Here is a 22,344-nt window from a genome sequence, read left to right as displayed (position 1 = left end):
ATGACAGGCAGCAGGCACCAGTAACTCTTCCATAAACATTAATGGTTATTTCCGTTCACATTTCCATAAAACTGAACCCTGTTGGCTACCAGGAAACTCATTGTTGAAACAAAGAAAAAAAAAGTAGCAATATTTTAATAAGCAAAATATTCTATGCGGATTTTGTGGGCCGCAACTGCCTCATCAAAGGCCTTGATGTTACAGAGTCTTAGCAGAATTGTATTTGGCAGAGATCTGGAGTGATGGCACCTAAGCTTTGAAGCAGCCTTCTGTCGGTGATTGTTACTGGAGATTTTATGGGGTTATTCCTTAGTAGGTTTCCCAGAGACTTTGCATATCTTAGTCCTGAGACAGGCTTGGCAAACCAGGAAGTCTCCAGTGGCTGAGAACTGCTTAGGTGATGGGTCTTTCAAGATAGTTCCTAGGCCAGATAAGAACTTTCGGTATGCGGATACTGACTAGCTAAAGGTGCCCTTTGTGTAACAACTAAAGAGAGCTTCTAGGAAGCTGTCTGGGTTCAGTCCTTGAGAGGCTGCCCCCTGCTGCCGAGAAGCCTGAATTCACCCTGGAGTGCTTCTCTTTCCTTGATCAATCATCCAGCCTGACTCACTTACACACACACCTTGCAGATGGCTTCAATGGCACTGGTCAAAATGGAAGGTCAGAAGGACAGCTAGGCAGCTTGCAAGAGCCTCACAAAACACCACACTGAAGAATGAGGAACACTATTGTCCCAGTGAAATGACCCACTCTCCCTTTCTTGTCTTGAGTAAATTTTGTTGGTATATGTTGCGGGAGAGGGTGGTGGTTTTAATAAAAACAGACCCCATAGGCTCACAGATTTAAATGCCAGGTCTCCAGGAAGCAGCACTGTTAAAACGTGTGGCCTTGCTGGAGTAGGTGTGGCCTTGCTGGAGTAGGTGTGGCCTTGCTGGAGTAGGTGTGGCCTTGCTGGAGTAGGTGTGGCCTTGCTGGCAGAAGTCCCTCAATGGAGGAGGGCCTGGAGGATGCATATCTTCTCCTTCTGCTGCCTGCTGATGCAGATGCAGACCTCTCAGCTACCTCTCTAGCACCACGTCTTCCCGTACACGGTCATGCTTCCCACCACAATGGACTAAACTACCGGACTGTAAGCGAGCGCCAATTAAATTCTGTCCTTTGTAAGAGTTGCTGTGGTCATGATGTCTCTTCACAGCAAAAGAACAGTAACAAAGACAAGTGGCAATGAAGGTTGTTTTGCTCCTTTGCCGGATAGTCAGAAAGAAAAATGCAACTCGCAGATCCCTCAAGTTGATGATCCAAAGACTGTTGGTGTTTGGCCCAATTTGCTTAGTCACCACCTGTGGATGATTAACTGCTACTGGGATGTAGTGTCAGAGATGTGATCTCTGCGCGTAAGGCTGTGAACATTTTTTAAAACAGGTCCCAAGGACGCTGCTCATGGCAGCATCCACTCATGTTTAGAGATGTAAGACTTTCTGTTGCCAAGGACCTGCATAAATTCTTACGGCGTGATTTATGTATGAACGCTTTTATTTGTTAGTGCTGTGAAGGATTCTCACCATAATTGCTGTTAATCAAGAAAAAGGCACAAAGAACTGCATGTTGTTCAAGAACGCGAAACTGGAAGTCGCAGCCCATCCTTCCTCTGAGACGTCTAGCCGCCGTGGGGGGCTTCACAGCTTTGCTTTTCTGGACACAAAGCTCATGATTGCATTGATGCATTCTTCTGACAGCCATCTTGCTTTGAGGGTAGTACACTCCTCTGCATTAACTTCATGGAGCTTTTCTTTGTCATGTTTTCTGATTAGCTCTTTGGAAATTCTCATGGCCTGGTGGAACAAGACCAACAATACGTTATTCCAACAGGAATAGGATTAGTCTATTCCTGCCCTCCACTGTCAAGAATGGATCCTGTTAGATTGGACTAAGACCTGTGAAATACAACACACCTTTAATGTACACAGAGATGGCCCTAGTAAGCATAGGAGACAGGTCTGTTATTGTACATTCTAAACAGCCCCATATGGACGCAAAAGCTACCGCAAGAATGGAAGAGCAATTGGCCGCTGGCTTCCACCTTCATTAACGGAAGTGCCATAGAGAGAGGATCTTCCAAATACAGTCACCCTCCTCACCTCCCACCTGAATTCAAAAGTAAAAGAGCTGGGTGTCTACTGGTGTCCTCTTGGGGTCACACCCATGAGGGACCGTCCCTTTGCCTTTGTAGCATGGAAATGAAATGCCCATCTCATAAGTTCTTTTAAAAAATAACAATTCCCAACATTACAGTAAGTTTTAATACTGTATTGCTAAAATACTAAAAATCTAGATGTGGCTAAGTCCAATTAGAGACAAACATGTCTTGTCGTCTTAGGATGTGTCCTCTAAGGCACATTTTCCCCTCGGGAAATTGTGTCCATGGTCCCCACAAGTAAAATCCAAATACTAACGTTTGGCGGGAGCTTCGCATATGCTTTCAGCCTGGTCCAGACTTCTTCCTCAAAATTTCTTTCAGGGAAAACCTCCGTGACAAGGCCTTGAGCCCAGGCCTCTCTTGCTGTGAGCATCTTCCCAAAGAGAAGCATCTCAGTTGCCTGCAATGCAAAGCAGGATACAACCCTACCTTAATAAAGCGAGGCCTCAGTTGACTTCAGAACAGCCCTCTTTCAGGAGACACAGACAGACTCATGGCTCTTGAGGTTGCTTTCTTTCACAGGGATGGGGAAGCTGTTGGCCTCACTGGGCAAGAGTCTGCAAACAGCTGAGACCATAACTGTTTCTGCCTCTTGAGGGGCTGCTTCTGTGAGGGTCTGCACTGAAGTGGCAAGAATGCGAACTCCGGGGGCAGGAATGACCTGAACCCTATTAAACACTGTAAATAATGTGGGGGGGGGCAGGGCAGGAAAGTTGTATTCATAGGGTCAGCCTTTTGAGGCATTCAAAATTCCATCGCCTTACTTGTTGTCCTAGTGACTGAGCTCTGAACATCTTCCTCACCTGTGTAGGTACTCAAATTACTTCTGCATGAATGAAGGGACATGGGGATGGCTTATATTGCAGTTCTATAAAAACCAAGAACGATGAGCAAATGTTCTTTCTACAGTTGCATTTTCTCTTCCAAAAACATGAACAAATTTCTAAATGCTTTAAGTTTGAAGAGCTACAACTTTGACCATGTCCCCTGGAGGGGGAGACCTGGTGGCACTCAGAGGAAGGATAGCAGGTTACCAAGAAGAGACTTGATACCCTATGAACATATACAGGGGGAGGTAATCCCCCTCAGGAACGGTCATAGGGAAGGGGAATAAGGGGGAAATGGGAGGGAGGGAAGAATGGGAGGATACAAGGGATGGGAGGATACATTGAGATGTAACAAGAATAAATTAATAAAGTAAAAAAAAAGTTTGAAGAGCTGGTTTTGTTCAACTTTTCAATGCTAAACTGATTAATAACAGTCTCTGATACACACACACACACACACACACACACACACACACACACACACACACACGGAAGGCATTTAGAACAAAAAATCTAAGTCACCATGCAGCCTCCCTACCATACTGAGAGATAGTGACCAATGCCTGCTCAGCCCTTCCCTCTATCCCCATCTCCAGCCATGTCTTAGTGTTCTTGGAGTCACTTCATGGAAGACAGACAACTGGATCTGCACAAATACAGAGCTAGATCTGAGCAGCCAGTGGGCCACGTTGGGAGTCTCAAAACACAACAGAACAGCTTGTAAGAGACAGCCGTGACTGGGAGTCACAGTGACTATGGCTTCATGGGGCTGTTAGGAGCTGGTACCTGAGAGCTGGGCATGGTGGCACACACCTGTAATGCCAGCACTCGGGAGGCAGAGGCATGAGGATCACTGTGAGTTCAAGGCCAGCCTGGTGCTGGCACTCACATGACCCAAAGGGAAGATGTCACCAAGTCATCTCAGTGGATGTTGCTCATCAACCCTGGACTGATCACTCCTTGAGAGGCTTTCCGATCCTAGGCCTTCAACTGACGTCACACAGCTGTGGGGGACAAGGTCCTGTGCTGCCACCAGTGTTCCAGCTCTAGCCACCAGCTATCAGACACTGTCCCTGCATGAGGCACTGCAGAGAGAATGTCCCGACCTTTTCATCCTCAAAGCTTTGCCCAAGGGAAAGGAGAGAGTACAGGATTGCCTTGGCAACAGAGATGACACACTATACTTTAGGCTCCTTCTAACTTACCTTTGCTGGGCCCATCATCTTTGGAAACGTGTAAGAGGAGCATGCTTCTGGGCTCTGGCCGAGGTGGCTGAATGGAGTATGAAATGTTGCCTAGATGGGACGGGGAAGAAAAAAAGAGTTTAAAATTACTATTTGATTTTAAATTCATACTTTGCATGTTTGTGCTTGAAACTGTCTTGCTATGCAGCCCAGAGTGTCCTAGAACTTAATGCTCTCACGGCTTACTCTCTTGAGAGCAGGGGTTACAGGGATTAGAAGAATTACAGGCGTGTACCACTATGGCCAACTCGGTCTTAATTGTTGAGTGTAGGGCTTTCATCTCTGCACCGGCATCAGTCAGAGTCCCTGCTGCCCCAGAGAAGAGAGTCCAGAGTTGGAGAGAGCCCAGAGCCATTGCAGGGGCAGCAGTGAGCTGTGTCACCAAGCCAAAGGGAAAGCCATGGTGCCCTGCCCAATCAAAGTGGCTGTTGAGGCAGGTGGCTCTCGGAAGAAAGAGCACCTCAAGCTGAGGCTGGGGCAGAGATAGTAGTGTGCCCCAAACCATGGCCGCCCATTCACAAGCTGCAGTGGCCCACCCTGCAAGCTGTGGTGGCCTGCATCCAGGCACTGGGTCCTATCCCAGCAGACAGCTATGGAAACTGACACCTTTCCTGCCTCAGAAAGCCTACGGCCGATGTGGGAGCTGCCCATGATGATGACAGCCTTGCTTGATTCAGTCTTCACAATGGACTCTGTAAATTTTGAACACTTTGTAAACTTTTAAAACCCTCAAGACAGAAAAATGGCCAGACCTCTGCCTGAGGAACTCCAGCTCTTCCCTCTGCCATTTCCAGCCCCTTAGTAGGACTCATCCCAGGTTATGCTAATTTGGGATGAGAAGTCTGGACAAAAACCCACCAATCCTTGAATAGAAAAATTGGCCAATCCCTCAGCAGGAGAACCAACCAATCCTTGAATAGGAAAGCCCACACATCTCTGTACTTTCCCCAGTTTGGGAGTTGAAATCCCACCAATCCACAATCTGGAAATCCCTGCCCCGGAAAGCTCCACCTCCCAAGAAACCCTATACAAAGGCTGTGTCTGCTCAGTTCCCTGCTGTCTCCTCCCGGGAACAGAAGCAGGCAAGCCCGGATTTGTCTCTCTCTCTCATTATTGTTGTTCTTACTGTATTGATGTGTCATCATCTGTTGACCTATATACAAGTTAGTGCCTTTCCCAGTGTTTCCTCGGTTGTGTCTACTGTCAGCAGGGTGAGTCACAACCATGGACTTGCTTGATATAATACTGTTCCCATTTGACAACAATACCACAATGAAGCAAAAGAAAACAAAATCCAAAAACAAACAAACAAAAACCACCACAAAACAAAACAAAAAACAAACCCAAGCAAACAAAACACAAAATCCCTTACATATTTATTGTATCAGAAAAGTAGTTGTGAATAAACTACTTTCACATTGAGGTAGGAGAGCTCCACCAGGTCCATTTCCTTATTCAGTTCCACTAGAAGTCCTTGTAACCAAAATCACATCACTCTGTGCATAGTGGTACCTCATGTTTTCAGTTTATGTGTCCTTTAAGACTAACCACATTGAGAATCTCTTCATATACTTAAGGGCCATGCGTAGAGCATCTTTGCTGACATAATTGCTAACATATTTCCCACTATTTTTAAAGTTAAATTATTTGCCTTCTTAATTTTGAATAGTAAGAATTCCTTATAGACACAGGTTATAAGTAAGTATCATGCAAATAATTTTTACTGACCTGTGGCTTATTTTCCTTTTGAAAATTAAAAAAATTCATTATATTTTTACCTATACATTTATATTATTACATATAAATAAACTACATACAGCAGGAAGAACCATGAAACAATCAGGAGTTATATAAACGTTACATTCATAGTGCCTTGGCTATGTGTATTTGGCAAACTTAAAGAAAACATCTTTCCTATCTTGGTGAGTCTAAAATTCTGAATGAAAATCAACATCTATCATATCTCATTTCTATTAACTTAAAACATCTACCTAGACCTAAAAACATCTTAACCCCTAAACAACTAAGCTCTAGTGTAAAACTAAACTATCTGGTCTTCAACTCCACCAGAGACTTGAGAAGGAATAAAACTTAATTACCTGAGTGAACCAGAAGTGCAGGTTAGCAACTTCCAAAATGAAAAAACGACAGAGACAGATTACTGCTTGAACAGTCACCCAAAACTCTCTATAATGTTGGAGCATCATCTTCAGCCTTCTGGCTCAATATATCTGATAGACATATTTGTGAGGCAGGGATTATCTTTCCTTTTAAGTAAAAATGTTTTTGAGCTGTGCATGGTGGCACATGCCTTTAATCCCAGCACTCAGGAGGCAGAGGCATGCCAAGCTCTGTGAGTATAAGGCCAGCCTGGTTTACAGAGTGAGCAGCAGAACAGCTAGAGGTAAACACAGAGAAACATTGCCTTGAAAAACCAACAACCAACCAACCAACCAACCAAAAGCAGCAAAACCAAACCAAACAACAACAACAACAAAAACTAATCCACCAAACAAACAAACAACAAAACTGTTTTGGATAAGAGATCTTGCTGTGTAGCACAGGCTAGCCTCAAATTTAGTTCTCTTGTCTCAGCCTCCCAGAAAAGTGCTGGGACTACAGAAATGAGATACCGTACCCAGCTGGCCTGGGGGTGAGGAAGGCTGTGGGAAAGGATCTCATGTAGACCAGGCTGGCCTTCAACTTGCTTTGTGGCCAAAGATGACCTTGAATGTTTGATGGTCTAGTCCCTCTTCTTCTCATATATAGGACTATACCTATATATGATTACACCCAGTCTCTCTTTACATTACAAAACTTTAAATCGCATTATTCGTTCGTTCATTCATTCATTCATTCATGTGTGCATGGAAGCACATCCATGTATGAGGGTCAGAGGTCAATTTTTTGGTGTTGTCTTTCTCCTTCCACCATGTGTATACCAGAGATTGGATGTAGGTTTTCGTGCTGCCAAGTTTTATGTCAATTTGATACAAGCTAGAATGATTCAAGTAGATAGAGCTGTACTTGAGAAAATACTGTCATAAGGTTGACCTGTAGGCAAGTCTGTAGGGTAGTGTATTGATAAATGATGGATGTAAGAGTGGTGCAGCCTCTTGGCTGGTACTCCTCCATGGGCTCTGCATCAGTTCCTGCCTCCAGGTGCCTGCCTTGTTTGAGTTCCTGCCCTGACTTCCTTCAGTGATTGACTATGGTGTGTAGGTGTAAGCCAATAAACCCTTTCCCCTCCGACTTGCTTTTGGTATGGAGTCTCATCACAGCAATAGAGACTCTAAGACAGTTGTCACACTGGTAGCAAGTACCTTCACTGGCTAAGCTATCTTGCCTGGCCCATAGAGAAGCAGGCTATTTTTAATGCACTCTTTGATTATGTTTCACTTTTTGTGTATTAATTTTTTCTCCTCATTTCCCATTTTACACTAGATTCTTGATTTATTGCTTTATAGATATATATTTAAAATGTTTTAGAATGAGCAGTTTTTTGGGGGGAGGTGAGTTAAAAAATTAAAAACTTCTTTTCTCAACCTTCCATTTGTCTTGGTTTTGCCCCAGAGGTCTCCTGCCTGGCTTCAGATTCCACAGCCAGTTTCAATAGTGGTGATTTAGATGATAAGCATGTTTATACTTTTTCTATATTTAAGAAAATTTTTTTGTGAGTCTTACTCTATAACTCAGACAGGCTGGCCTAGAACTCATGACAATCTGCCTGCCTCAGCTTTCTACGTGTTGGGATTACAGGTATAAAGAACATACACATCTGCTTTTGATGACTAAGAAATAATTTCGAAAGATAATCACTGATATAAGTAGACAAATACTTAGACTTAAGTTCTAACAGAAAGACATAGTATTTACTTTAATGCATATTTGTAAGAATATATAACATATGCAGCATATAAATAAAAGCACAACATACTCTAACTAATGTCATTGTTATTTGCACCCAGCAATGTTAGTCAAGAAAATGTAGTTTGCCAGGTATGGTGGCACATGCCTTTAATCCCAGCCCACTCAGACTTTAAGAACATAATCAGAAAACTAAGAAACGCCGTAGCTAAGGAGCCATAAACAGGTACACACACCTGACAATGAGCAGCTGTTACACTTATTTCCAGAGACAGAACGGTGGACGCAGTTAAGGGCTGAGGCTCAGCAACAGGCTGGTTAAAGGCCTTGGGACAGTTCCTTGTCTCCCTGTGGCAGCTTTCTCTATCTGTAAAGCTAGTGTGACGCCATAGACCTGCTGTGTGTACTGAGTAAAATGTGCATGTGTGTAATGTGTATTAACAGAGAATCTACACACAGTGAGCATGCAAACACCCATTTGAACAAATTTAAAACTCACATAGAAAAGGTGCATTTACTGACAGAGAAGCTACTAGAATGTGTAGCCACTAGCTATATTTAAAAGCAGTATCCATCAGAAACAGCAGCATAGTGGTGAGTATTTTAATAGGATTGAACATGAGCACCTTGTTCACCACAGTTTTGTTTATGAAGTCAATAAAACACCCTGAGAATCCCATCAGTGGTTAACCAGGAAACTTTAGCACCTTCTACGGAGAAGGCACCAGAAGAACCTGAGGGCTGTTGGTAATTCTGTGGTAATCACTATGACAGGTGTTCATCATGCCTGTGTTTAAAATAATAAAAATTAGAAATGACCTAGGCTTCAAGCAGCCAAGGACTGATGAGATTTGCCAAGTTACAGAAACCAAGTGCTAGCACTAGTTTACATCTCAGTGATAAAAGGAGTAATTTTTCCCTCAATTAATTTATTTTATGATGTATATTTAAGGTAAGCAATATATTAGTATGATACACACACACACACACACACACACACACACACACACATATATAGTAAAACTTCTGCTTTATGAAACCAATAAGGTCATATAGTCACACCCAGTATAGTTATAATCTATTCATTTGTTCTTGGATACATGTCCCTACTATTGGCCATAGTCCTCACACTGTACATTAGATGCTATGGCACTGTGTGTCTGATACTGCATGTCCTTTGAACTATATCTTCCTAATCTTCCCACCCCACCAGTCATTCTGTAGATTTTTTTTTTTTAATGATCCTGGGGATCCAATGCAGAACCTCCCCATGTTAGGTTACGGATCATCAACACTCCCATCTCCCATTTTTTTTAAAACTTAAACCTTTTCTTTGTATTTTCTTTAGTTTTAGAAATTTTACTTTTGGTCACCACAGAGGCATGCAGGGTAAGAGTATAAATACAGCTCCCAGTGGGACACAGTGGTGCGTACCTTTAATCCCAGAGGTTGGGAGGCAGCGGCAAGAGTATCTCCGTAAGTTCTAGGCCAGCTACTGCAACCCACTGAGACCCCCATTGCAACGCATACTACATATAACGGAGAACAAGAGTCTGAACTGTGTTGTGGCCCCAGAACTGCTCGGGCCTTTAGTTTCCTGATATGCAACAGAGGGAGAGTTGTGAGTGGCCACATTCTCATTCCAGAAGCCTAAATCCTAGGCTTTGTGAACTAGGGAAAGAGGATCAATCAAACTGCACAGAGGTTAGTCCATCCCCCCTCGCTTTTCACTAATATGGAAACTGAAAATTGAGCAACTGTGTACTCTTGTTTAAAACACAGGACCAGCTGGATGTGGTGGCGCTTGCCTTTAATCTCAGCACTCGGGAGGCAGAGGTGGGGGGGATCTCTGTGAGTTCAAGGCCAGCCTGGTCTACAAAGCGAGTCCAGGACAGCCAAGGCTACATAGAGAAACCCTGTCTCGGAAAACAGAACAAAACCCTACAGAACCATTAAAGTCAGGGTGATGCTCACAATACTGGTATTTAGAAAAACTAATAACAATGAAGGAAAAACATAAACTGCCAAATTAGACTACGTCTTTAAGAACTAACTGAATCACTTCATCCTATCTCGGTCGTGGCTTGCTCTCTGTTGCTGTGGTAAGACACTGACCAAAAAGCACCTTGGGGAGGAAAGGGTTACTTGGGTTACAGGTCCCAGGCCACCACTGAGGGAAGCCAAGGCAGGAACCATGGAGGAGCAGTGCTCACTGGCTTGCTCCCACAGCTTGCTCAGCCTGCTTGCTGATACAACCCAGGGCCACCTGCCCCAGTGGTGGCATGGGCCACAGTGGGCTGGGCCATCTCACATCAACCAGTAATCAAGGAAATGCTCACAAATATGACCATGGGCCAATCTGATGAAGAAAAATCCCTCAGTCGGGGTCCCTTCTTTTTACAAGTAACTCTGGTTCGTGTCCAGTTGACAAAAAAACAAACCAGCACAACCATTAACCCCTTGTGATATACTTAGTGACAGGCGCAGTGAAGGAGAGTGGGAGTACTCACTGATCGACCCGTTTGCGGGAGGAGACTTACCCTGTCGGATGCATAGACAGCATCAAATAGCCCTAGGAGGGTGACAGAGATTCCCACAGCTGGGCCATTTACTACTGCAACCAGAGGCTTGGGAAAGTCTATAAAACTGTCGACAAACTCCCTAAAGAAACAGAAATAGAAAATCATTAAAGAGCCCAAATTGGTCCCACTAACTATAGAAAGGAACGTATAAATCTGATGAGCCATCACTCTACAGGACCACTTCTCCAGATTGGCCGAGGATCCCTGCAGATAGCACCTAATGGAACATCAGGCCATGACTCCTACAGGCTAAGGGCAGTTCACACCCTGGGAAGTGAGTTCAGGGCTGTGACCTGAGAGATCATGGTGGGTGACTGAATGCATGACCCCGTAGTACAGCACAGGGGGCTGAGAGACTCAGCAGAACTGGGAGGTTGAAGCCTCCAACCTCCTTCAAGACCTCCCAAGACTACTTCCGGTGTCCTGCTGGCATTCGCAGGCTCTGTCTATTCACCCTGTGCCCAAGAACTCACACTCCCTCTGCCTCTTTCTCACCTCACACTTCCCAGTCAGTCTCCTGTAGAGGGCAGGATGAAGACCGGGAATCTTAAGGGGGATCAAAGTGAAGTGCATCAGCACAGAGAAGTGGGTATTTTACTGCTGTGTTAAGAATGAGCCCTCATCGGGAGGCAGAGGCAGGCAGATCGCTGTGAGTTCGAGGCCAGCCTGGTCAGCAGAGCTAGTCTAGGACAGCCAAAGCTACACAGAGAAGCCCTGTCTTGAAAGAGAGAAAAAAAAAATCAAAAGAAAAAAGAAAAGAAAGGAAAAAAGAATGAGCCCTCTTGGGGGCCTGAGGAGATGACTCATCATTGAAAACAATCTGCCAATCAAGTATGAGGACTGGAGTGAAGATTGGACCCACAGAGCCCCCGTAAATCTCGGGTGAGTGTGGAGGCCTGCTTGTATTCTAGCCCCACAAGGCGGTTATGGGAATGCAGAGCAAGCTGGCTCGCAAGACCTGCCATTTGGTTAAGCTCTGCGTTTGAGAGATCTTGTTTAAGCGAATAAAGCTAAAGACTGTGCTACCTACTCTTCTGTCAACTTGGCACAAGCTACAGTCATTTGGGAAGAAAACTCTCAACTGAGAAAATGCTTCCATAATATCAGGCGATAGGCAAGTCTGCAGTGCATTTTCTTAATTAGTGCTTAATGTGGGGGAGGGGCCCAGACCATTGTGGGCGGTGCCACTCCTGGGCTGGTGGTCCCAGATGCGATCTGAAAGCAGGCTGAGCAAGCAAAGAGGGGGTCAGCCAATATGCAGTTCTCCCCTGTTGTGTCTGGGTTGGTTCCAGCCTTCAGGCTCCTGCCTTCGTTTCCACTGATGATGGACTGTGATGTGGAAATGTAAGAGGAACAAACCCTTTCCTCCCCGACTGTTTTTGGGGACTTGACAAAAAGTAATGAAGATGATTTCTGACATCAACTCCACATGCACATACATACGCACCTCTACCAGACGCATGAAAGTGGGGGAGGGGGGCAAAGGATTAACCTTCCAGAATCAAATAAATGTCACTCTTACCTCAGGACCACAGCACCCTTGTTAGCTGCCTCCTCCATTCCACCAGTGGCTCTAGTAAAGTTGGTTAGGTCATTCCCGCTGCTGTAGTAGTCACCAGATCCTGTCAACAGTACAGTCAACAGAGCCATGAGTCCTTCGTGCACCTACTTATTCTAGAGCTGCTGTGTATCTGCTGTTGTGCAGGGCTCTGGTCCAGGCACTAGGAGAACACTGGTGAGTCTCATGCACACACTAGGGACCAGCAAGACATGGCCGTTAAAGAACATAAGTACAGGGCAATGGTGTGACGACAACATGACAGATGGAACAGGCCCGGTGGATCAGGGGTGTTTAGGGCACCTCAAAATATTCCAGATGCTCTTTCTAGCCTACCATCCCAGGTGCCCCAACGAAGTTACTTTCAGACTCCATCAACAGAGTAGAAACAACAGGACTTTCGTAACTGGACTGAACAATATGCACTCTGCATCTCACTGAGTTCACTAAGCCCTGCTATAAAGGATCCATACTTTTGCATCTATCAAGCATTTGTTTCTTTTCCTTGTCGAGCAGTGTTCTGCGGATAGTTATAAGCCAGCCAGTTCTGGGACAGGGGAGTTGCTTCCTGTCAGGGTTCTAGTGACTCACACCACGAGCTTTATTTTATCAGTCAGGTTTGGACTTACGATTTATCAGGAGTAATTATCAAAGAGTGGCCATATTCTGTCCATGATAACGTGGCACATTTATAAATGAAACCACTGAAGTACTGGAAAACACCTTCAAGCAATGTCATTCAGTCCTCTATCTGGTGAGAGATTCCCTAAAACAGAAATTGATTAAGTCTGAAAATGGTCTTACCTGTGAAAACAGTTATGACTGTGTTATCCGTGCTGGCATTTTTAAGTGCGAGTATGATATCTTGATACATCTATGCGAATGGAAAGGGAGGGAAAAGAAAAATTCCAATGAGATCCATCATCCAGTGGGCTGAGCCAGTGTAGCAGTCTGCAATCCTTCTCTCAACACAGTGACAAAGTGATTTTTAAATTTTATATATTTTAGTTTATATGCGTGAATGTTTTGCGTCATGGTTCTTTGTGTACTGTGTGGTACCTGGTGGCTTTGTAGGTCAGAAATGGTTAACTCAGGATTTAGGGTCCCCTTAGGGGGGGTCTCTGTGTATCTCCCATCCACACTCATTCGCTAAGACTCACTTAACTGACTTGTGCTTCCATTCATAGCAAAGCTTCATTGCCTTCTGGATATGGAGACCTACCGGAAACTCACAAGTTCTAAACAATGCCCAAGTCTGAGGAATGAAGCCAAACCCTCTAACCTCCTTCCACAAAAATAGAAACAATGCTCAAGTTCTACAGTTGCATCAGTGAAAGAAACAGAAGAGGAGAGAAATGTGCCCACGCCCTGGGCAGGAGCATCACCTCGTAGGTTATGGCGTTCTTTTTGGTGGGCCGATTGAACATGATCTTCGTGATGCCATCTTCAGAGGTTACCATGAGGCCTTTAGACTCCTGGACTTTCTCATCGGCTCCATGCTTTCCCTGGCTGGAGGCTTCAGAGGAGGGACTCAAACTGGATACGAGATCCACATAGTTCTGCCTGGCAGTTTCCTGAGGAGCAGATGACAAACACCTTCTGCAATTTGAGAATCAGACTATGCAATGAAGAACAGAGGCTTAAAAAAAAAAAAGATTTTATTTATTTATTTTATGTGCATGAGTCCTCTAACTGCATTACACCTGCCTGAAGAGGGCATTAGTCACATTATAGATGGTTGTGAGCCACCATGTGGTTGCTGGGAATTGAACTCAGGACCTCTGGAAGAGCAGACAGTGCTCCTAACCGCTGAGCCATCTCTCCAGCCCCGGAAGGTTTGAATCACTAGAGATACATCATGACTTCAGCGGCAGTGGGAGAGGTAACCCATATGTGGGAGGCTGAGGTGGGAGGATTGTTGAGTTCAAGGCCAATTTATGCTACAATAGCGATGGGAGACAAATTTTAAACTTTCAAAGGCTCATTGATGGAGATTTTCCAGGAAAAATAAAAAGCTTCTAGGGATGTCTAGTTACTAACAGGAAACACACTTACCTTTGGTATGCTGCCCAGGGCAGTCCATGCATCCCATTTGGCTTTATTGACAAAGTCAAGCATACCCGGCTTAGGCATAGTACAGGGTCCTTCTGTGGCCTATGAAGAGCACAGGGGCGATTAAAAATGCAAGAGCAAGCTTTTGAGAAGCTGGTCCTAGAAACCCAAGAGTTCTTCCATTTTTATTCCCAACCTCAGTCTTCACAGGCAGTGAAAACACTGAGCATATTTTCAAAAGGCACAGAACATTCAGAAGTCCACGCCGCGCTCTGAAGCCCCACCTATGAGGATAAAACCAGAAATTCTACTCCTACTAATGGCTCAACAGGGCTGCACTTGCAGCAGATAAGGATGGGTGTCTTACAGTTCCTGGTCCTTGAGAAGCTTAGATGAAGGATACTCCAGGAGATACAAAGAAAACAAATTGTGACACAGGGTAGGTGGAGCAGTATCCGGAGAAGGAAAAACAAAAAACAAAAAAACCCCACCAAAACCCACTGAGCTACTCCTCAGAAGTGACCTTAAACATTTTAAAGTTCCTAAATTTTGTAACAGAGGACAGAGGAGGCTTTGAAAAACCACAGGTGGTGGAGGCTCTGACTTTATACAGACAAATTCTCGCTATGGAGCCAGCCATCTGGAAAGTCACAGGGAACCAAGTTCACTGGGAACCTAAGGGCCTGCTGGAATCTACAAACAGTGGCTTCTATTTGTTCCTAGTCCTGGCACTGCCCCATCCTAACTGTTGACTGCTCCTAAATCCTGACAGACCAAAGCTCAGGGTAGGGCAGGTTCTAAGATCACCTCAGTTCCAAGCCACTAGAAAGACTCTCGGCATCCTGCAAGCTGTGGCTTTCCTGGTTATGGGTCCTCCCACAAAAAGGATAGAGCCTTAAGTAGGCCCAGGGCAAAAGCTCACAGGATGGAGTTCAGAGGAGAAGTGAGTGTGCCACTTCTACTGTCCTCTCCCCTAGAGTCAGGAAGAGGAAATACCTCAGACTGATGGCTGTATGACAATACATAGAGTACTGCCAAGGAAGAAACTCTGCAGCTTCTGTGTCCAATCTTTGCCAGAGCCCTAACCCATAGGCAAAGGTGCCTACCCCAAGGCCACTCTGTACCCTGAATCCTCTGTAGACTCTCCAGGAAAAACAAAGATACTTGGACCAGGCATGACAGACAGTTCCTGGGGCTAGCAGCTAAGAACAAAAAGTCTTTTTGGACAAGCAAAATTTTGGATGTTAAAAAAAAAATTCTTGAATGTACACATCCATTTTCTTAGGGTGCCTAAGCGCTGTGATAAAATACTATGACCATAAGCAACGTTGGGAGGACAGGGCTGATTTCAGCTCACATCACTCAGGTCTTGCGTCATCAGCTGTAGAAGTCAGGGCAGAAAATGAAGACAGGAACCTGGAGGCAGGAACCGAAGCCGAAGCCTGGGGGTGATGGGGGGGGGCGGTAGGGGGGGGCGGTGCTGCTTACTGACTTGCTCAGCCTGCTCTTTTATACATTCTACGCCAATCATTAATCAAGAAAATGCCCAGCCGACTGGCCCACAAGCCAATCTTATTGAGGCACCTTCTCGGTTGAGAGTCCCCCCTTCCCAAATGGCTGTAGCTTATGCTAAGTTAAGAAAACAGAGCAAACAAAAACAGCCAAGACATCCACGATAAGCATCACCTAACAGAAAAGATGAAAGCAATAAATGATAACACAAGAGTCCAGGCTGGCATACACACACACACACACACACACACACACACACACACACACACACATTTGTCCTTATCTCCTCAATGGCTATAAAAATTTCAAACATTCACAAATAGATAAGTTATAGTATCCAATTAATCAGTTGAACAGTTATTAAATATTACCTTATGTCTTCATCTATTTTTATCTTTTTTGTTTATTTTAATTAATTTCAAACATCCCAAACACCACCACACTATTCACCCTTAAATATTAACTATCCATTTCTCCCCAAAGCACCAACGTTTTACTATATAATCACAGCACCATTAACAGTATCCAGGACACCCACAAATAATAGTTAGTAAAACTCAGTCCATATTAAAGTTTTCCCAATTGCCGCTAAACACATTTTCAGTGAATTGCTCTCATTAGAAAGGGCTCAGCAGGGACCAAACACGTGAATTTGTTATCTTTCAAACCTCTTTATTCTGGAGAGAAGCAGAGGGGGTTACTCTGTGCTTGGATAGCAGCATATCAAGGCCTAATATAAAAAGCAAAACAATTTGATCCCAGCACTCAGGAGGCAGAGGTAGGCGGATCGCTGTGAGTTTCGCGGCCAGCCTGATCTACAAAGCGAGTTCAGGACAGCCAAGGCTACACCGGGAAAGCCTGTCTTGAAAAAAACAAAAAACAAAAACAAAACAAAACAAAAAAAGCAAAACAAAACAAAGCCTGCATACATACACCCCAAAGGGGAGTTAGCCACGCAGCTGCGCATGTTAGAACCCGTTCAAGCTGCCTGTTAGAAGCATATAGACTTCAGGAATCATTTGTTCAAATATGTGTTTAAACAGCGTCAGACCTCAGGCCATTACCTGCTTATACAGCGCGTAGAGTTTCAGCTTCACTTCGTTCCCCGGGTCCTCCTTCAAGAGCTTCACTTGGTTCATGGCATTTTCAAAGTCCTGCTGGCTGGCTCCCATGGTTGGTCTGCTCAGGTGCAGCTGAGCCACTGGAAACCTAAAGCCCTGCAGGAGACTGCAAATGGTGGTTCTATTTGTTTCTAGCCCTTCCTTTCTGCAGCAGGGTTGCGGATTGGTCCCAACCCCTACTGATCGACATTTTCTCTAAGGAACTTCCCACAGATTGCAGCGCAAACTTACTCAAAGGAAGCATTAAGCTTTGCCTTTTGAGAAAATCACTCCTGCCACCGCTTTTCTGCAAGCACCAGGTTCCAGGCTTTGCTCCTGATGTACAGGCGCCTTGCGCTGTTACATACGGGTCACTCTATCCAGCCACTTTTCTCAACACAACGAACCGATTGTTTGAAACCCACGCTAGTGATAACGGATTACGCACCTGAGGCACTCAGCTAACTAGCAATGGGTGTTTGGACAAAGTGTCACATTTGCCAGGGCACTGCCTGCCCCCAGAGAGTTCCGGGCTGGGCCTACAGGCCTGGGACGCTATGGGGGCCCCGAGCTTGCAACTCAATCTGGTGGGCGGAGGCGACCGGAGCGCGACCATCCTTACCCTTCGGGACTCAGCAGAGGAAGAAAGACATTCGAGGTCACTCTTTAGAGCTCTCTCGCTGGGAAACAGCCAAAGGAATAGCCTGCTGTCCTGCTAACCAGACCAGACGACAAAGCGGGCGGGCAGGAGGGCGACAAACCCCGCTGGCGACTTTGGGCCGGACAGCCGAGGCTGCAAGCTTACCTCCAGCACCGCGCCCGACTCCAGGCCACCGCCGCCATAGCTAGCTGCTGAGGTCAAACTGAGCCCCAAAGCTTAGGCCCAGATAAAACTGCGGGGCGCGACCGAGAGGGGGCGGAGCCAGCTGTGAGCCCAGAGCGTAGACAGAGGCAGGGCTCCGGGGCGGAGCCAGGATGTGAGCTCAGGCGATGAGAGGACCCCGGGACAAAAAGGCGGGCAGAGCGGTAGGATGTGAGCCCCGGGCAGGGGTGTGATTGGTGGCTCCTTTAGAGTTGAGAATGGGCGGGTTTCGGGGAGGAACCCAGAAATCTCTGGGTCAGGTCCAACTCTGTACATAGGTGACTGGCACAAGACTTGGGAAAGAGGGTCGAAAGCTTGGAACGTAGGCGGATCACAGGGCTCTGGGAATTTTAATCTGAGAGCCTCAGCATATTCATTTAGGAACTGGACTATTTTTTTTCAGCCTGTTCAGTTAGGAGCACGTTCCTGAACACACTCCTCAGTTTAAGGTCATGGAGCATATGTTTGAGAGATTAAATGTACAAGAGCGCCTCTGGATATATTTATCTTGCACAGTAAGGTTTAAGCTAAACATGAAAGAACACCGTATGAGCTGCATTAACGCAGGCGTTTGCCCTTGAAGGTGTCTGCCTTGCTTAGGAACTAACGGTATTAGGTAAACACAGTGTCTGGCTGGAGGTTGGGGGGTGGGGTGGGGCAGTATTCAATGAAAGGGAACCACTGCGAGTTGAGTAGCACTCCATTTTAGCGTGAGGATTACTGTGTCCAGGCTAAGGAGTGCTAATTCGTGGGGGGTAGAGAGTTGACTCAGCCGTTTGAGAACACTTGTTGCTCTTGTAGAAGACCCAGGTTTGGTTTCTCCGAATCTACATGTGGCGCATCACCATTCATAACTCCAGTTCCCGGGGAGCAGCCCCCGTTTTCTGACCTCTGGAGGCATCAAACACAGATGGTGTGCACACATGCAGGTATGTCAAACCAATGACACATAAAATAAAGCGATCGATCAATAGATAAAGTTAAATTAAAAAGTTAAAATAAATATATAGGTTTTGTTTTTATTTCTTTTTAAATAAATATTTTTTTAAGTATCCAATTGGCAGGCTTTTTGACCTAGTTCACAGAGTAGTCAAAGATGCCCAGCACATCCCTCAAGGGTTTGGTTTCTGGACTAGAGTAAGAATGACAGAATCCTCCCCAAGACCTCACCAGGAGTTCTAATCTCCACTCTGCTGTAGGACTCTGACCTTGGAGAAGGAAGTGTCTGGTTCAGTTAGATCCTACCTTAGAAGCTTGAATGCAGCTGACCAGTGCTGCCCAAGAAAGGATTTGATACAACATCCCAGGGCTGGTGGTCACAGGAGCCCAGGAAATGTTTCCAGTCACTCTGAATCTCGGGAGTCCTACTTTACAGTATATGCCCTGTAAGATGGTGGCATGGATCCTACGATTGATGAACCTGCTAGCCGTAGTGATTGTTTTTATTTCTGATATTAGAATCATCAGATCATGTTATTTTTATAGCATATAAAATTCTACCACATAGAGTGTCTGGGTTAATTTTAATAATGTGCAATCAACAGTGAAACCTAGAAATCTAAAAGAAGCTGGAGTCCCCTGTGTGTCATGCTGGCTTCCCTGTATAGGGCTGTTGTCCCTTCACAGCTATTTCTTGGTTTTTACCTCCCAACCCCCTTCTCTCTGTTCAGCCGGTCTTCAGGGCTCACTGTTTCCACACTGCTGTTACTTGGCCAGCGCTGCCTGGGCTTGCTCCAATTCCCACCTCCTCAGTCCATTTTCTCCCTGCTCCCTGACTGATCTCCCTACGTTGTAAACCTGACTACCATGATCTGGACTGTTCCCCCAGAGTTCATGTTTGGAAAACATCTCCTCACTCCTGTGTTGGTGGCATTTGGAGCAAAGGTAAGGCCTTTGAGCAAAGATGAAGGTTAGGCATTAACCTGCAGCCCCAAGGCCCTGGCCCGTCGTCGCCAGAACCTTGACAATCAGACTTCCCCGCTCCTGGATGCTGAGCTGGAATCTGTTGCCTGTAATTCATCCAGTCAGTAGCTTTTGGTGGTAGAAACACAAAATGGACCAGGATGCTGACCTGACTCACAACCTTCTCTTGATTTTGCTCTGTTGCTGGAGTTTGTGTGGGTCCTTGTGCCTAATAAGTAAACCAAGGTTCTAATTGCAACACGTAAGACCTTTGAGATTTGGTCTGTAATGTCTAATCCTTCCTCATGCTTGCTCTTTTCACTTCATTCATTCACCCATTCATTTTTTTTTTGAGACAGTCTCACCATGTATCCCATAGACGCTTTTCACAGATGTGGTGATCTCATTTAAAAACATTTGTTTTCAGGCAAAGCCTCATGATAAGGCTTCACTTAAACTACTGTTGATTCCCATGCCTCAGCCTCTTAAGTGCTTGCATTGCAGGTGGACATCCACGCCTATACTTTCCTTTTAGGTAGGAATGAATGCTGAGCCTCTCTGGGTCGCTGCATCTCATGATTTCTCAGTCCAGACACGGTTTTGTGTGGGAAATTTCTGACCCCATCATTGGTTCCAGTCTCCCCCTGCAATCCTACTCTTTCCAGAGCTTATCTATTTCCTAGGACAGATATTAGTAAGTTTATTTCTGATGAACATTTTTCAACCCTCAATCGCTCTGTATTAAATATAATTTCGTATCTCTGGATACCCTACATGATAGGAAACATTGTGGATATTTCCTTGTGGGGAGGTAGACCAACCAAAGACTTTCTCCGAGGCCATGTTGAGAAGACAACAGGAGTTTTAGTTCTGTGTCCTGGTGACATGACTTGTCCCCCAGGGCTATGACGATCAGCTATATCTTAGGTATCTTGTGTTCTTTTTGCCCATGTTATCTGATTTGACTCCCTGCTGGCCCTGCCAGTTTCCCCCCTGCTAGCACTTTATAAGATGCTGGACTTCTTAGTAAACTCTCTTGGCATAAATCATAAACTCATTCAAGACCTCCTGAGCCCAGGCATTGCGTTCGTTTTCTTCAGTTCCCATCCCCGTTCCTCCTATTTGACACCTTGCTGTGTCCGACTCTTATTCCTGAAGTAGAATCAAAGGTTCAAGTCAGTTTGTTGTGTGTAAGAGAACTGTTGAAAGTTTCTGTCCAGCCTGTGTGTTTCCACGTGTGATGACAACTTTGGGGATCAGTTGTCACCTTTTCCGTAAGCTGTCAGAAGATGTTAGCCTGAGTGACTCTATGCTTACAGGACTTTCTTTTACAGTGAGTCATGGCCAGGTTCCTATAATGAAAGCACCAGGGAAAGTGGTACTAAGGAAACTGTGATGTAAACCTGCATTTGAGGAGGGGCCGGGGGTGGGGGTGGGGCAGGGAGGACCTACTAGGACTCCATTAGTCACAAAGATTCTTTGTACTCTTCCTTCTAGTGTTTCCTGCTTCAGTTTCATGATGCTGCTTGAGATGAACTAACCCTGTGCCACTGGAACAGAGGTGGCCAAACGTATGCTTCTGTCTTTCCAGTCCTCCCTTAACTTTTCCCTAAACTTTTGTTGTTGTTTTTGCCATTTGGTGTCAGGTGGGGCATCCTGGGTTCTGTGTCCTGTGAGTCAGTTCAGATGGACCCTGAGGTCAAAGGTCCCAAGGTCCTGTTTCTTGCTCAGGGGCAGCAGAGAGCGCTCACGGTGAGGATCCTGGTCCAGGCACGAGGCCAGGTTCCTGGTCTCTCTGGGGGAGATGGACAGTGAGTTTCCCCTGGTGTTACAGTTTAGGTCTTTCAGAACGAGATGGCTGTATCAGATGGTTGTGGAGAGACTTCAGAGCTCCACAAGCCTGTGGTGACACCAAAGTGTCACAGCTCCTTGCTTGAGATGTTGTGCTAAGCACAGCAGAGGCAGCAGGTGGAAGAAACCTGTGGGCAGGCAGGTCCAATGAGACGCAGGCCCCGGGGTCAGCACTGAGCCAGCTGTGGCGATGGAGCAGATCCCAGCAGCTGCAAAGGGAGTTCCACCATCGGTGCCTGACCACTGGGTGTCCAGCGGTGGCTCCCCTTGGAATAAATGGAGTTTCAAAGGGACATGGTGGAGGAATGGCGAGCCAGAGTGCACCCGGAGCATGCCAGCCAAACTTTACTTATACACATTGGGCAGTGGGGAGGAGGGTTTTTGAGGGTGAATGTGTCTGATTCGATAGGGCTAAGGTGCCAGGATACTTAGTCTCATGCAGTGGTACAGTAACTCATTTACATGCAGTAACATGGGGTCCTATCACAAGAAGGAAAGCACAGTACTTAATTATCTTATAGATGAGGGGACAACCTCTAGGTACAATTAGAGTTCATTTGCTGGAAGCTAGGATCTCCTCAGCATAGCATGGAGTACTCCCAGGAATTCCCTGTGCTGGTTGAACAAGTTCCTTATCAGGAAAGAGTCAGGCCTGTAATTTTCCTTGAGGACGGTGCGACAACACTCCTTACGAGATCTGGGGTTACCAGATCAGGTGGAGTGGGAACCCTGCTGAGAAAAGGGAGTCCACCTTCATAGACTGAGCACAAAACATCTATCAGGAGAAGTC

The 22,344-nt window shown here is 45.6% G+C and overlaps 2 protein-coding genes across 5 annotated transcripts in view; one reads left to right on the top strand and one right to left on the bottom strand.

Annotated features, from left to right (window-relative positions):
* The window catches only part of LOC311605559 (testis expressed protein 56-like), an 88,055-nt gene extending 74,406 nt beyond the window's left edge, over positions 1–13,649 (top strand). Inside the window, exon 6 of the transcript XR_014782006.1 lies at positions 13,463–13,649. The gene's annotated coding sequence lies outside the window, so the exon portion shown is untranslated. The remainder of the gene's footprint in view (positions 1–13,462) is intronic.
* ECI2 (enoyl-CoA delta isomerase 2) overlaps positions 1–17,902 on the bottom strand; it is a 60,820-nt gene extending 42,918 nt beyond the window's left edge. Inside the window, exons 1-10 of one of the 4 annotated variants that reach the window (XM_084796203.1) lie at positions 17,745–17,902; positions 16,904–17,066; positions 14,331–14,429; positions 13,661–13,849; positions 13,080–13,149; positions 12,240–12,339; positions 10,676–10,796; positions 4,230–4,319; positions 2,454–2,597; positions 1,516–1,832 (exon numbers count right to left, since the gene is read on the bottom strand). In XM_084796203.1, coding sequence (XP_084652329.1) covers positions 1,677–1,832; positions 2,454–2,597; positions 4,230–4,319; positions 10,676–10,796; positions 12,240–12,339; positions 13,080–13,149; positions 13,661–13,849; positions 14,331–14,429; positions 16,904–17,066; positions 17,745–17,782 — 1,170 coding nt within the window. In that variant the 5' untranslated portion in view covers positions 17,783–17,902 and the 3' untranslated portion in view covers positions 1,516–1,676. Of the gene's footprint in view, positions 1–1,515; positions 1,833–2,453; positions 2,598–4,229; positions 4,320–10,675; positions 10,797–12,239; positions 12,340–13,079; positions 13,150–13,660; positions 13,850–14,330; positions 14,430–16,903; positions 17,067–17,561 lie in introns of those variants that run through there. The other 3 variants (XM_084796205.1, XM_084796204.1, XM_084796206.1) reach the window with 3 other exon arrangements.
* Between the last annotated feature and the right edge of the window lie 4,442 nt (positions 17,903–22,344).

The sequence above is a fragment of the Acomys minous genome (assembly GCF_964271855.1).
Source record: "Acomys minous genome assembly, chromosome: 9".
In the NCBI taxonomy this organism is placed as follows: Eukaryota; Metazoa; Chordata; class Mammalia; order Rodentia; family Muridae; genus Acomys; species Acomys minous.
The sequence above is the reverse complement of the archived record's forward strand: the minus strand, read 5'-3'. Positions and strand labels throughout refer to the sequence as shown.